The sequence below is a fragment of the Eucyclogobius newberryi genome, unplaced genomic scaffold (genome assembly GCF_026437365.1).
Source record: "Eucyclogobius newberryi isolate DKJ021-1_F unplaced genomic scaffold, fEucNew1.0.hap1 SCAF_12, whole genome shotgun sequence".
NCBI classification, from domain to species: Eukaryota; Metazoa; Chordata; class Actinopteri; order Gobiiformes; family Gobiidae; genus Eucyclogobius; species Eucyclogobius newberryi.
Genome location: NW_027315746.1, coordinates 11,648,617 through 11,663,025, shown reverse-complemented (window position 1 = coordinate 11,663,025; position 14,409 = coordinate 11,648,617). Strand labels below are relative to the sequence as shown.

The window sequence follows — 14,409 nt, the reverse complement described above, 5'->3', positions numbered from 1 at the left end:
TTGCCAGCACTTAGATTTTCAAGGGCACAGTGATGAATATTCTTGTACCAGTAATAACAAAAGGTGTATGTGGTAATTAAATACAAGAGAAAGGGTGTTTCAAAGGGCGGGTTCTCCCCCACCCAACTCCCTTCAGTTGGTAATAAATGTGTAGAAGAAAGTCAAGAAAAAGAAAAGTTCTAGTTTGTTGTACTGTCACTGCTTCTAATGTTATAAAACACTATATACTGCTTTTTCTGCAATACCTAAATTCACCCAAGGATATTCATGTGACAAAATGATCATTTTTAACCATTTTACCATTATGAATAACTTGTTTTCAAATGAAATATATAATATATAACTACAAAGAAATATTACAGTTGACAGGAAACCAGTTTAATTGAAAAACTCTGTACATTAGATGCAGTGAATAGTAATGAAACTACAGGAAAATTCCCACATGCCTGTTTTAAAAATCATTTTCATAAATAAAAAAATTAAAAATGCATTGACGATTTATAAGAGAGATACAATCTAAAGGCACACATCAATTTAATATTCAACAGTGTGGAAATGTAAACTTGCGTTTGATCCAAAGACTGTACTATTGAATACTGTAGCTGAAATATTTAGAGCATTTATAGCAGTCATAATATTTAATATTTGCTATGAACTTTGTATTTGTAGTTCAACAGATTAAGTCACATCAGGATTCTAATTCATTGTTGTGTGCCTTAAACTCAATATATGATAACACACATTTTGAATAAATTACATTTTGCAAAATAAATAAACAAGCAAAAGAAAGGGAAACACCTACTTAAGTTTAAATAAACCTTCCAGTCTTTAACACACGAAAATAATCAAATACATTTACAATGACAAATGTCATGGCTGGCTTACATTTTCATCACAAATGTATACTTTACAGATCATCATAGATTATAATAAGCACACAAAATAAAGTCCTTGTTTTTCTGAGAGGCAATAACTCTGGGGATTATTGATTGCTTTCTGCAGTTACTGTGAATATTCATCGGCCAGTGTTTTCAGACAGTCCACATCAGAACAAGACTTCTCTGCTGCCGGCTCCAAACGGCTGTTTCCGTCACATCCAGAGGCTTTGCTGGTGTCTTTATTTAGACGTCTTCTCTTCTTTCTCTGAAAAGAAAAACATGTCATTCTTGAGAGAATATTCATCATTGTTACCGGCTACATTCACTGCATCTGAGGTTGGCAGGTGGAATCTTGTAGAAAAATAAGCGATACATATGATATTATTGCAAAATTAACTATATATTGGAAATAAGGGGGCTATGCAATTATTAGGATTCAGTCATTTTTAATCGTCAATGATCAGCGTGGATGTTTTCAACCTGTTAAAGAGATTTGCAGGAAATCCATGTCGTTTTTGAGTTTAGACTCTTTAGGAAAAATACATTTTGTACTGATTTTACTGAGGAAATCAATACAAACCATTTGCTTTGCATTTACATTTAAATTAGATATTTTTTTTAGGTGATCTATAAAAAAAAACAAAAAAACTAATACATCACCATTTTACAGAAACAAACACATTATGTTTATGAGAAGAGAAGCTGATTTTTTACGAGTTAAATACAGCTTCAAGCATTGATCCACAGCCCTGTATTATTATTATTTGCGTTATATCAGTATCAGCGAGACAGTGAGGAGATGTCAGCAAAAAGGCAAATGAAATCTCAAAGCTATTTGTTCAAAACGCAGTCGAAGGAGATTTGGAAGTGGTTAGATGAGATGTTCCAATCCGGGCTCAGACAAGCATCACGGAAAACCAACGATAATACGGTAATCATACGCTTTTTAGTCCATCTTCTTACACTTTTACAGTATCACAGTAGAACAAGATGTATTGAAAAGAGTTGGCAGGTACTACCTAGTATACCCAAAAAGACATACATAAAACCAAATGTGATATCTGGACAATTTGGTATAATTTAGTAATTTAATGACTAAGAGGATTTTATCTCTTTTATCTCTGCTGTACAGTTTATAATGAATATTTCCGCATTTGTATGTAGATTTGAATACACATTTTCCTGTTCTGTAAAGCACATTTACACACAATCACTTTGCGTACAAATGATACTCTACAAATAAACTTGCCTGGCCAATTTTCCATAAAATCGAGCGAAGGAAGAACACTGACCTCTCTCAGTTGTCGATGTCTGACGTGTGGTTTTCAATCTGCCGACAAACAAAATGCACAAATAAAACGTTCAATCAACAATCTTGACATCGAGCGGCACCTTTTACACACTCAAGGTTGTATTTAGTGATTCATGATTTGAGTTGTCTTTATTCTCCTACATTCCTCCCAAAACACGCCCGCAGCGCTTTACTTATTTGGTGCACAGTTATATATAGTCGCTTATCGTGAACTGCAGCGCTGGACAGTCAGCATGGTCCAGCAGTAAAGCACTTTGTCAATATTGCAATTTAAAATGTCCAAAACATAAAATGATGATCAAAGGGTGTCGCGTATGTCCAGTGCAGGGAAGAAGCGGAATACATTATTTACTTTTGAGGTGTTTTTTTTTCTAAAGAGGAATATATTATGGTGTTTGAGCACGCAGTGTAGACTGAGAATAATCTCAAATACAACTCTTATAGTGAGAGCTTGTGCCATTTTTCTTTCTCTAATATTGATAAAGGTTATTTTAAAAAGCAAAAGTTGCTGGTGCAGTTTTATCCTTATGCCGTGTTTTTACTCTAATATTAATGCAACTATACATGAAAGTATTCTAGTTACCATAAAATTGGACTATAACCCGCTACTTTTTTCACACGCTGTGAACCCTGCGGCCGATACAACGATGCAGGTAATGTATAGATTTATACAGGCCAGCGGCCTCTAGGGGCGCTCTAGCAGGAAGCTCGCTCGCTCTTGCTCACTCGCCAAGTACAAGAGCAGATGTGGAAGAAGAGAAATTCAGGAGAGATCGATTTTTCCTTATTTTATCTTTTTTTCAACTCAAAATGTTGAAGTGAATAGCATGGTCCCTTTGGGTCACAATGTTCATTAAAGGAGTAAAATATGTCATTTTCCCTTTTACAGTGTTTAATTTGACATGACTGATTTCAAAGCAGTCAGTGCTGGTTCTTCCTTCAGGTTTCTCCGCAGCACAAACACGCAAAGGAGGCGTGTCACTTCTAAAACTCTGGTGCCTGTGACTGCACTGAACAGCCTTTCTTGCTTTTTCAGCGAGTTCTCCCATAATCTTGTCCTTGTCTGAGCTTTTCACACGGAATACTGTTTGTTTTTGCATTAGCCTAACGCTTTAGTAATCCTTTACCGATTCTCCTTCGATCGCCCGACTGACGCGCTGCTGCTGTAAGTTTAGCACGCTCATAAAAGTGTAATACTGTGACTGACATTGCAAATGAAATCCAATTTGTGGAAAGACCCTCTTTGCGCGGCAGCAGTTTAAACCTAATAGATCCATGGTTTACACGCGCACGAGGCTGAGCTACGGAAGCCCAGAGGAGCACGCTGTGGGGAGGTGGATTAAATTGATTTATCGCCCAGCTCTACATGGAGCGTGTACATGTGATATGTGGCGATCAGCATTTTACAACCCGCCCAGCAATAAAAAATAATTTCTTGGCCCGCCCCAACCTGACCCGCGCAGCACTACCATGTACCAGCTTTCTGTGTAAATATCTCATGTTACAATGTGGACACTTGTGGCTTATAGACAGATAGGGCCTATTTATGTAAAAAATAATTTAAAATGTCTTTAAATTTAGTTGCTGCGGCTTATATTCAGGTGCACTCAATAGTCCAACGATTTACGATATTCAGAATACAGTGCACTGATTAGACCATGTAAAAGAATATGTTACAAAATACGTTTTATTCCAAGTATTCAGTATTCTGTAACTCAATATATAATCTAAGTATTCTTTCCCTCGCTGTATATGTCTTTTTAAAAGTAAACTACATTAAGATATGTAAATGTCTGGAGCGGTGACATTAGTTTTGGAGGGTGCAGTGTTTTGGGACCACCAGCATTCACTGTTTTTGCTGAAGGTCCACTATTCCTCTGATCTTAACAAACCCACACAGTCAAATCTGCATAATATTCAGAATACTTAGTCCCCAGTGTCTTGTGCTTCCTCCCACTCTCCCCTCAGGTTTTGTGATGCCTCTCACCATGTCTCTGTTGCCTTCATCATCATCGTAGTCGTCCTCTGCTCCGTCCGTCATGTCCCCCACCTCCCCCTGCCCCTCTCCAACCCCCTCGTCCTCTGCTCCCGAATGGTCTGCTGCGTCGCCATGGAGACACTCGCACACTTCCTTCTGCTTCCTCTGCACCATCTCTGCAAACAACATGATGTGTTGATATATGTACTATTATAATGAACGTGTGATTAGGATTTAGATTTACAGTCAGACTAACTCTAATACAATCACACAAATAATAGTAAATCTATCAAATCATATAATTTAAAAAGTTTCTACACTACACAAACCTAGACATATCAACTTCCATCTGAAAGTCACTTTCAATCTGAGGAGCTGGTCTGAGAAACTCCACTTTATACTACTCTGAGCTGACTGAGCACATCCCTCAGGGAGGGGTTTAGACCCGTAATGGAACATTACAGTCCTATTGTGATCCCTTAACCGCTCATTTAGCATTGGATTGGCTTGTTTTCTCATTTGAACAAGGTGAAAAGACAATGCTGCAAACAGCTGGAAAATTATAGCTTAAGCTACCATTTCTGTTCAAAGAGATTCTCTTTTCTTCTCCAAAATGGCCTCCTTCACTCTTATTTTATACCATAATTCTCCTGACTTATAATTGTCAGCTCACTGTCTTAGAATGGCTGAAAGATGAAGATCTCAGAGTTTGAGTGACTTCTGTGTTGATACAGTCTTTTGTGCAGTGCTTACATATTGTATGGTGTAAAGTCCAGTTTGTCAGACCAGCTCTTCAGATTGAAAATGACTTTAGGATAATAGAAGTCGTGATTTTTACAACATTGTCCATATGACGACCTTTGAAATCAGGTGTTACACAGACATCTGAAAATCTCCACTAACTTGGAATTTGTAGTAAAATGATGTCAAACCTTTGAGCAAAGCAGTAATAAACCAGACGAGAGTTTCCCCACTAAACGTGACACCTCCGCAAATTATTCCAGTTTTGCCAGATATTTTACTAAATGAATAATGTGTATGTGTAGTCCTCACTCATTAGTTTCACAATGTGAGTTAGGTTAGTATTTTCTGCTCTTAAGACAATGTTGCTTCATTTAACAGCAGAAAGCAAACACATTATAACTGGGCAATTACAGTTATACAATTATGTAACTACCGCCAACTGAGCATGATTGACTGGTAAGATGGGCTTTATGCATAGAACTTAGACATGCATTGAAATGTGTGAATGTACATTCAGATAATCATGCACGCAGTAAATCAAATATACTGACCAACTTCAGGTCGCTGCTGCCTCTCGATCTTGTCCAGTCGGCCCAGCAAAGAGTCGATCCTGGTTTTGATTTGAGAGAGCTCCTTCTTTATTGTGACGAGTTGGTTGGACTTCACTGGAGAAAAGGAAAAAAAGACAGAAGTATGTGTGTGATTCTTGTGAGAGAAGATGGGACAATGGTTGTTTGAAGAGAGGTGTTTATGAAAAAGTGCTCAGGGGAAATGTTTGCTTCAAGTGTCTCCAACAAATGTGGCAGTTACAGTAATATTCCACGGTGCACATTTGAACACGTCCAGGGTCATTTCCATTTGAGAGGAAATTGAAATAGGTACTACTTAAATAAAATAAGAACATGTTTGTAAAGAGGTCATTGTACTCCCCAGTAACACATAATGAATGAAGAATAGCATTATGTCAAATTAAAAACCACTCAAGCATTCAAGTGTTTATCTAAAAATTAAGATATTGTTATATTCAAAGATGAAAGTACCATTGAATCCATCCCTAATGCACAAAAATGCTGTAGTTTAATATCATGCAATATTGCTCATACTGATGTTTGAATTACAACATATTATTATCATTTTTGTGTCAATAAAGGTTTTCAATAAATTACTTATGTGTTTTAGAAAATGTGAATTAGGCCTGCATGATAAATCGAAGCTGTCCCTCTTTTAGTTATTAATAATAACGGATTTATATTATATTGCCCTTTACATTTGATAAACACATTTCTATCAGTTAAAATCACGCACAGTATGACACACAACACAGCAACAAAACTCCACAATTTCAGTAACAAAAAAATCTGTCTCGTCCCACTTCTTTAGAGATTGTCTGATTTTTTTTAATTGCTGTCACACCAATTATATAAGAAGTGAGATTTACATAAAAAACATTATATTTTTCATGCAAAGAAATTGGTATTTTTGCGGTTGTGAAATGTCTGTTCTGCTCTCCCTCTGTGCAACACGACTGATAAAAACTAAAAATCACACAGTGTTTTTGCAGTTATTATCTATGAGTCAGTGTCCCTCTTTTTCTATAATTTGGAATGGTCAAATCTCGTCGTGCAATTATGAAACCACAAAGGCTGCAATTAAATAATATAATGTTCTCTGCAGCAGAAAATCCTGTCTTTGGGTCTTAATCTTATAGTACCTCCAGTTCAGACCTTCACAAACACAAGTCTCTCAGAGGAAAACGCTCCTGAAGTTTTCACTCTGAACAGAATCCTACTTTCCAAACATAGATCGTGAATCTAATCATGCAGCGCGGATGTTAATATTCCATAGAGTCCGTGTGGCAGGCTGTGCAGAAAGTTCTCTAAGTAACTGCGAGTGACGTGGCCCGTGTCTCACTCTCATCTCACACATATCTATCTGTGAACTCCACTTTCCACGTGTGAGTTCAGAAGATCTTTCATTTTGAAGGAAATTAAAGATCGTACATACATCTCCAAGCAATGCTCCTTCTTGTGGCTGCTACTGTTTAACACAAATATATTGCCGCTAAAATCAGTATAAGCATATAAAATCTACTGGAAATATAAGATAAAATTAGCTTTATTTGTCCCACAATGGAGAACGTCCAGAGGAGAAATTTAGCCAAAGATGTGGCTGTACGTTTACATAATCATCAAATTGTGTATGCTTTAAATTTGACAAAAGAATGATTATTCTTGTGTATTTTGGGACCGATCCTATAACATAATTTGAAACATTTTTATATAATTACAGCTGAAGCCGAGCTATAGAGTGTAACCTACGCCTGGGTCCGTGGGCAGAGGAGACGTTGTTGAGCTGTCGTGATGAGGAGCAGGAGGAGGAAGAGGAGGAGGAGCAGGCTCTGATGGAGAAAGAGGACTTGGGTCTGCGGGACGGGACGATGACTCGAGAGCGTTTGATTGGGATCACGGCTCTGGAGGGAGGCCCCACTCGACCGTGGTACTCGAACAGTCTGAGGAGAGGAATACACACTTAGGAAACACATTATGTTGTGCATTATACATTCATACTTTAATGGAAACAGCCACAGAATGCACTAGAACCAATGCTTCACCAACAAGGTATGTAACGATATGCTAATCTCACAGAACTATATATCACAGTAATCATTTCATGGTACATACATCTATTGCAATATTGTGGAAAGGCAAACAGAATTGTGCTTAAAGCTGTTATTTCTTCATGTTGTCAATGAATGAACAGAGGAGCTTATAAATTGATATATTGTGACAGCCCATGATATTACTGAGATCATTTTGACAATATGATTTCATGAGATTTCGGTATTCGGAGACGTTGTTACAGCTTGTGGACCAATACAGAAAAATAGTAGGTGTATTCAATTTATTTAATTTGGTCAATTTATTTCATTTATTTAGAAAAGGGACAGTGCATATTAATGAACATATGACACATATGTAAATATGCCCCATTTTAGCCACAGGCTCGTTTCCATCTGTCCCGAGACGAGAAGTTTAATAAAGGTTTATTGCATATCACACTTTGCCCACAGCATTTTATGACTAATTCTGCTATTTCATATTTGCAAAACCAAATCTAGTTTTGAAATAAAGAAATATAGAACTTCATACAATTTAATTCATTGTAAATATTATAAATGGGAAAGACCATATGGTATACATATATTATACATTATTATACATTATATGTTATACATTATATTAAAGCTTCTGTATTTGAGCATAGCAAGTTAGTTTAATTTCTTATTATTTAAAAAAACGATGAGGAAAAAAACCTTCATTTTAGCAAATCTCATTGAATCACATGCATACTATAATTATACATCTCAAAATTCCAAACGACACCCATTGAAAGCTGAGTGATTTATTTAAAAGAGAAAGTAAACAAACCAATGAAACTGTCACGAGGCAGAACATTCACTGTGGATCGTTCCCAAATGACCAACCGCAGAACAATGTGACATTACCACAAAGATAAGAACGTCATTAGAGCGCGCGATGGAGAAGAAGAACGCCTCCCGAATATGACGTTTATTACACCTGTGATAATGTGTTTGAAGATGAGGTCGTTCTGCACGGCTTTATCTAAATGGCTGCTCTCAGAAACAGCAGAAGTCAGGAGATAGGAGGAAATGCATTTTACATGGCGCATAATGTTTTATAATTAGTCCCTAACCTGTAAAATGATGTGATATAGAGGTGAATTATGGAGAATAAATCAGTATCATCTTAAGAAGTGTGAAAATGTGTCTCAATCTGGCTGCTTACTTGACATTAAAATGACTTTATTGTTCAGAAAGTCACAGAGCAACATTCATCTATTAGACAATGTGAGAATGAACGTAAATAGATTCCATTGTAACGACCGGTAATCTTAAAACAGGGATGTAATTATATTTATTGTGGTATTTTGAAAAGTCTTACAGAATTGTTCAAGGCATGTTGTTTCCACTGTTTTTTTTAGCTGTTACTGCCATAAAACAACATATTCAAGTGAAGAAGCTTGTAATTATACTGTGACAGCCACCGATGTTATTCTGAGACTTGATGGAACGATGTCACAATATTTTGGTTATTTTTTTCATTTCTTCTAACAATAATGGTAACACTAACATTTGAAATGTACTATGACTTGTCTAAAGGAGACACAGAGGCTCCACATACAGTACCTGCTGTAGAAGTCATCCCTGTAGTAGTCGTAGTCAAACTCGTAACCACTGGAGGAAAAAAAAGACACATTCAGAGAACACACACATGTACACAAATATACATGATTTTGTGAATAAGAATGCGCTACAAATATCAGTACTTATTCAAATCTGTCTCCATGTAGATTGTATTGCTTTGCCTGGAATATTCCGCAGTATGCTAAGAGTGGGCAATATTGACAAAAATGAATACTTCTATATTTGATTGTGTTAATGAGCAGTCAATCCAACAGTAATGTGTGAAAAACATGTCTTTAAACACATTAGCTGAGGTTTAATTATCAGACAAATGTGAAATGTCTGGAAATTAACAATATATCAGCGTATTCCCTTATTTGAACATTCACAAAAAAACATTTTTCATTTTCCTTTTGCAGCATTGTTCACTATCGACAATTTCTCAATATTTAAACATATTTAAAACAGAAACAAACAACACAACATTTCCATCTATTGCCCACGTCTACAGTGTGGCATTAAACGTATCTATGGAAACAAGCAGTAGATGCCACTGGGTCAAGTTACAGGAGAGGCCGCCCATCTCCCAGTAAAAATGTATGTTTATTCAAGCCATGAAGACAAATACAATTAAATAGATGTCAAATGTAAATGTTTATTGCCACACAGTTTGATCGCGCGCCTTAACATTGCTCCTAACTGTTATTTGACTCATTAACAAGAGTTGTAGGTGATTCCTGTGACTGGTGGTGACTATGTAGTACAGGGGTGTCCAAACCTTTTTCACAAAGGGTGGCATATTGAAACTTATACGGAGCAAAGGGCACAAACAACCCGAAAATGTTGATTTTTTGCATTTGACATAGTTCTGATGCCTCCACACCTTTAATCAGACTTGGAACATTAATATTATGTTGTTATAACATCAAAATGCTTCAATCTCTCCAATTTTACAGTAAAAACTACTACTTTTTGTTGTTTGGACCAACTCAGGAGGAAGCCTGAGGGCCGACAAAAATTGGTCTGAGGGCCGCATTTGGCCCCCGGGCCTTAGATTGGACATGCCTGATGTAGTACAACCTAATTTGGATGGATTTGTTGTTTGCCGAAAGACATTGTGTCGATGTTGTGTTGTTTCTCGAGTGCATTCAGTGGTGAAACTTGTTGTTTTGCCCTATTTCCTGTGTAAGGTTTGTTGTGCAACCTACAAAACCCCAGGCCTGGACAAACAGCTTTCACAACAGTCAATATAATGGGACGACAAATTGGAATCAAGCGGTGGAAAGTTGCTCAAAGTTCACTCCCAACGATGAGGATTTTAAATGAGCAACCGAAACCGCTACGGCGACAAAAGTGGGTCAGAAAACCAATCTCCAGCACTTAAAGTTGAGCACAGACCTGTAGAGGGACGACAGGGGTCTTTTCGAGCCCAGCTTCGGTCGGTACGGCTTGGGCTCCCCCGCCATGTTGATGTCTGCGGAACAAGAAGATCCAGTCACCATCAGGAACTTTTGCACATTTTCTTGTTGTTTGTTTTTTTTGTCTGTTTTATGTTTTGAAGCTGCCCGTTCTCCGCGTGCCCATGCGTTATTCAGTCTGTCCTCAGCATCCAATGTGTCTTTTTAAACTAGACTGCAGGAAACGGAAGTGTAATGAAAACTACAGAAGTGACTGTATGTTTATGGCCTTGGATGAGGGGACGTTTAAATGGCTTTTACACCATTTTATATACATTTCTGAAACAATAGCACAACAGCAAATATTAGTCGGTGACACTAACTTCTGCTCCTAACCAGTGACAATGTTTAGATGACAGTAAATTGTGAGCTTGTTTGCCTTGCAAAGCTTTAAACGTATTGATTTTGGCATTGGCAAATATCAGTTCTTGACCGCAACAGCAAGATTAATAGTAGAAAAAGCTTCAGTTGTAGTCATCTGGACTCAGTTTGAAAAATTAGACGTTTCGACTCTCATCCAAGAGTCATTGTCAATAAAAGAATTTAGATTGAGAACTCCGCTATTAATACTGTTCTGTGGTAAGACCCGCCCATTGGGAGGAGCCTTCCTGAAGTAGCAAGAGTTGTTTGTTTCAACAGAAACTCCCCCCTTGTATTTACCGAGCTAGCCTATTCAGAATCTTAATGGGCTATTAGAATCCTCTTTGTCTTTGTGAGACCCTGGCTCAACCACCCTGAGTACCTGATTAGCATCTAAATGTCCTTGTCCTGGTCCTCTACCTTTCCAGGGGTTCAGTATTCCATTATAGATACCAGGAAGATTGAATCTTAGCCCTCCATTTCTGTTTAAAGAAGGTCTTTATTTTTTAACAAAAATAGCTTCCTTGACTCCTCTTTCAAACCATCTTTTCTCCCTGCTTAAAACCTTCACCTCACCGTCTTCAAACGAGTGATTAGAGGCTTCAAGGTGGAGATGCACGGCGCTCTGAGGTCCTGAACTTGTATTTCTTCTGTGCTGATAGAGCCTCTTGTGTAGAGGCTGTTTCGTCTCACCTATGTAACGTTCTTTACAGCTTTCTTCACTGCATTGGATCGAATAAACTACATTGCTCTGTTTTTGAGTCGGCAACTTGTCCTTAGGGTGAACCAGTTTTTGTCTTAAAGTGTTTCCTGGTTTAAAATAAACAGGGACTTCGTGTTGTCTAAAAATTCTCTGCAGTTTTTCCGACAGGCCAGACACATAAGGGATAGAAACACCCTTCCTTCTCTGTTCAGTTTCCCTTTTGTCCTGCTTCTTGGTTCTCTTCACTCTGTTGAGAGCCCAAGCGGGGTAACCACAGGCTGAGAGGGCATTACGGACATGTTTTTCCTCTTTCTTCTTGCCCTCTGAGCTGGTGGGCACACCTTGAGCTCTGTGTTGTAAGGTTCTGATCACCCCCAGCTTGTGCTGTAGTGGGTGGTTGGAACCAAAGAGCAGATACTGGTCCGTGTGTGTAGGTTTCCTATATACTTCTATTTGGAGTTTCCCGTCCTCTCCTCTGATCGTGGAACAATCAAGAAAGGCCAAGCGATTCTCCTTAGCGTCTTCTCTTGTAAACCTGATATGTGGGTCCACAGCATTGATGTGATCAGAGAAGGTTTCCAGCTCTTGTTTCTTGATTGTTACAAAAGTATCATCGACATAGCGAAGCCACAGTTTTGGGGCAGATGTCCAACAGTTTACATATGTGTTCAGGTGTCATTTTGGTCCTTTCCTGTAGGGTGGTGTCTTCCTGCAGTCTGATCCTCACCGCTGCTACTGCATCAGAGGTCGGGATGCAGGTGAACAGGGACACAACATCATATGAAACCATGAGGTCATCTGGGTCAAGTTGGAGATGTTTCACTTTATCCACAAAGTTGTGCGTGTTTTCCACATGATGTTCCGAATTCCCCACAGGCATAGCCCCAAAACTGTGGCTTCGCTATGTCGATGATACTTTTGTAACAATCAAGAAACAAGAGCTGGAAACCTTCTCTGATCACATCAATGCTGTGGACCCACATATCAGGTTTACAAGAGAAGACGCTAAGGAGAATCGCTTGGCCTTTCTTGATTGTTCCACGATCAGAGGAGAGGACGGGAAACTCCAAATAGAAGTATATAGGAAACCTACACACACGGACCAGTATCTGCTCTTTGGTTCCAACCACCCACTACAGCACAAGCTGGGGGTGATCAGAACCTTACAACACAGAGCTCAAGGTGTGCCCACCAGCTCAGAGGGCAAGAAGAAAGAGGAAAAACATGTCCGTAATGCCCTCTCAGCCTGTGGTTACCCCGCTTGGGCTCTCAACAGAGTGAAGAGAACCAAGAAGCAGGACAAAAGGGAAACTGAACAGAGAAGGAAGGGTGTTTCTATCCCTTATGTGTCTGGCCTGTCGGAAAAACTGCAGAGAATTTTTAGACAACACGAAGTCCCTGTTTATTTTAAACCAGGAAACACTTTAAGACAAAAACTGGTTCACCCTAAGGACAAGTTGCCGACTCAAAAACAGAGCAATGTAGTTTATTCGATCCAATGCAGTGAAGAAAGCTGTAAAGAACGTTACATAGGTGAGACGAAACAGCCTCTACACAAGAGGCTTTATCAGCACAGAAGAAACACAAGTTCAGGACCTCAGAGTGCCGTGCATCTCCATCTTGAAGCCTCTAATCACTCGTTTAAAGACGGTGAGGTGAAGGTTTTAAGCAGGGAGAAAAGATGGTTTGAAAGAGGAGTCAAGGAAGCTATTTTTGTTAAAAAAGAAAGACCTTCTTTAAACAGAAATGGAGGGCTAGGATTCAATCTTCCTGGTATCTATAATGGAATACTGAACCCTTGGAAGGGTAGAGGACCAGGACCAGGACATTTAGATGCTAATCAGGTACTCAGGGTGGTTGAGCCAGGGTCCCACAAAGACAAAGAGGATTCTAATAGCCCATTAAGATTCTGAATAGGCTAGCTCGGTAGATACAAGGGGGGAGTTTCTGTTGAAACAAACAACTCTTGCTACTTCAGGAAGGCTCCTCCCAATGGGCGGGTCTTACCACAGAACAGTATTAATATCGGAGTTCTCGATCTAAATTCTTTTATTGACAATGACTCTTGGATGAGAGTCGAAACGTCTAATTTTTCAAACTGAGTCCAGATGACTACAACTGAAGCTTTTTCTACTATGGAACACTCCTGGACGAATGAGGAATTACACCGACAGCAAGATTAATAGTGGATATCGGTTTTGTCAAGGGGAAAAAATGGGATTAATACTTGTCAAAACAATTCAATTCTAATAATTAAAGCTTTGCACTAAATTTAAACTTAATAAATTATAGTTTTGACTGTTAAATATTCTTTCCCTTATCTGCTTTCATTACATCCTCTCTATTTATTCAGATTAAGAGACAAATAGTGTATGTGCTTTAGACATATTTGCATCAACTAACAATGTATATGACTAGCATTGTAGAACACTATGTATTAAATCAAGTTTGTATTTTTTGCCTCTTTTGTCTCCCAAAATGTGATGATGTTTTTTGTTCTTTTTTTGGCAACACGGGGAACTGAGCAGAACAGAATTTGTCAAAAAAAAAAAAAAAGTACAGCACATTCGCCTCAAGGCTAAACACAGCGTGCGCGAAAATGCCCCGAGTGGATTTTTGAAGAGTCTTTTACGTTCCGCTAAACCTTTTCTCCCCGATCTGCATTAGTGACAGAGTGAGTCATCCCGACGCGCATCTCGACTGCTCTGATTGACAGCTCCATCCACCTGCCAAAAGCCTCTGAGCTAAAGCCCCAAACCACAGCGTTATCTCT

The 14,409-nt window shown here is 38.5% G+C and overlaps 1 protein-coding gene across 4 annotated transcripts in view; it reads right to left on the bottom strand.

The window, feature by feature from the left end:
- Positions 1-356: 356 nt before the first annotated feature.
- Positions 357-14,409, bottom strand: part of ralyl (RALY RNA binding protein like) — a 41,894-nt gene continuing 27,841 nt past the window's right edge. For 2 of the 4 annotated variants that reach the window (XM_072440802.1, XM_072440806.1), the window contains exons 2-8: positions 10,515-10,590; positions 9,120-9,167; positions 7,231-7,421; positions 5,464-5,577; positions 4,178-4,344; positions 2,171-2,208; positions 357-1,143 (exon numbers count right to left, since the gene is read on the bottom strand). In XM_072440802.1, coding sequence (XP_072296903.1) covers positions 2,176-2,208; positions 4,178-4,344; positions 5,464-5,577; positions 7,231-7,421; positions 9,120-9,167; positions 10,515-10,590 — 629 coding nt within the window. In that variant the 3' untranslated portion in view covers positions 357-1,143; positions 2,171-2,175. The remainder of the gene's footprint in view (positions 1,144-2,170; positions 2,209-4,177; positions 4,345-5,463; positions 5,578-7,230; positions 7,422-9,119; positions 9,168-10,514; positions 10,591-14,409) is intronic. The other 2 variants (XM_072440805.1, XM_072440804.1) reach the window with 2 other exon arrangements.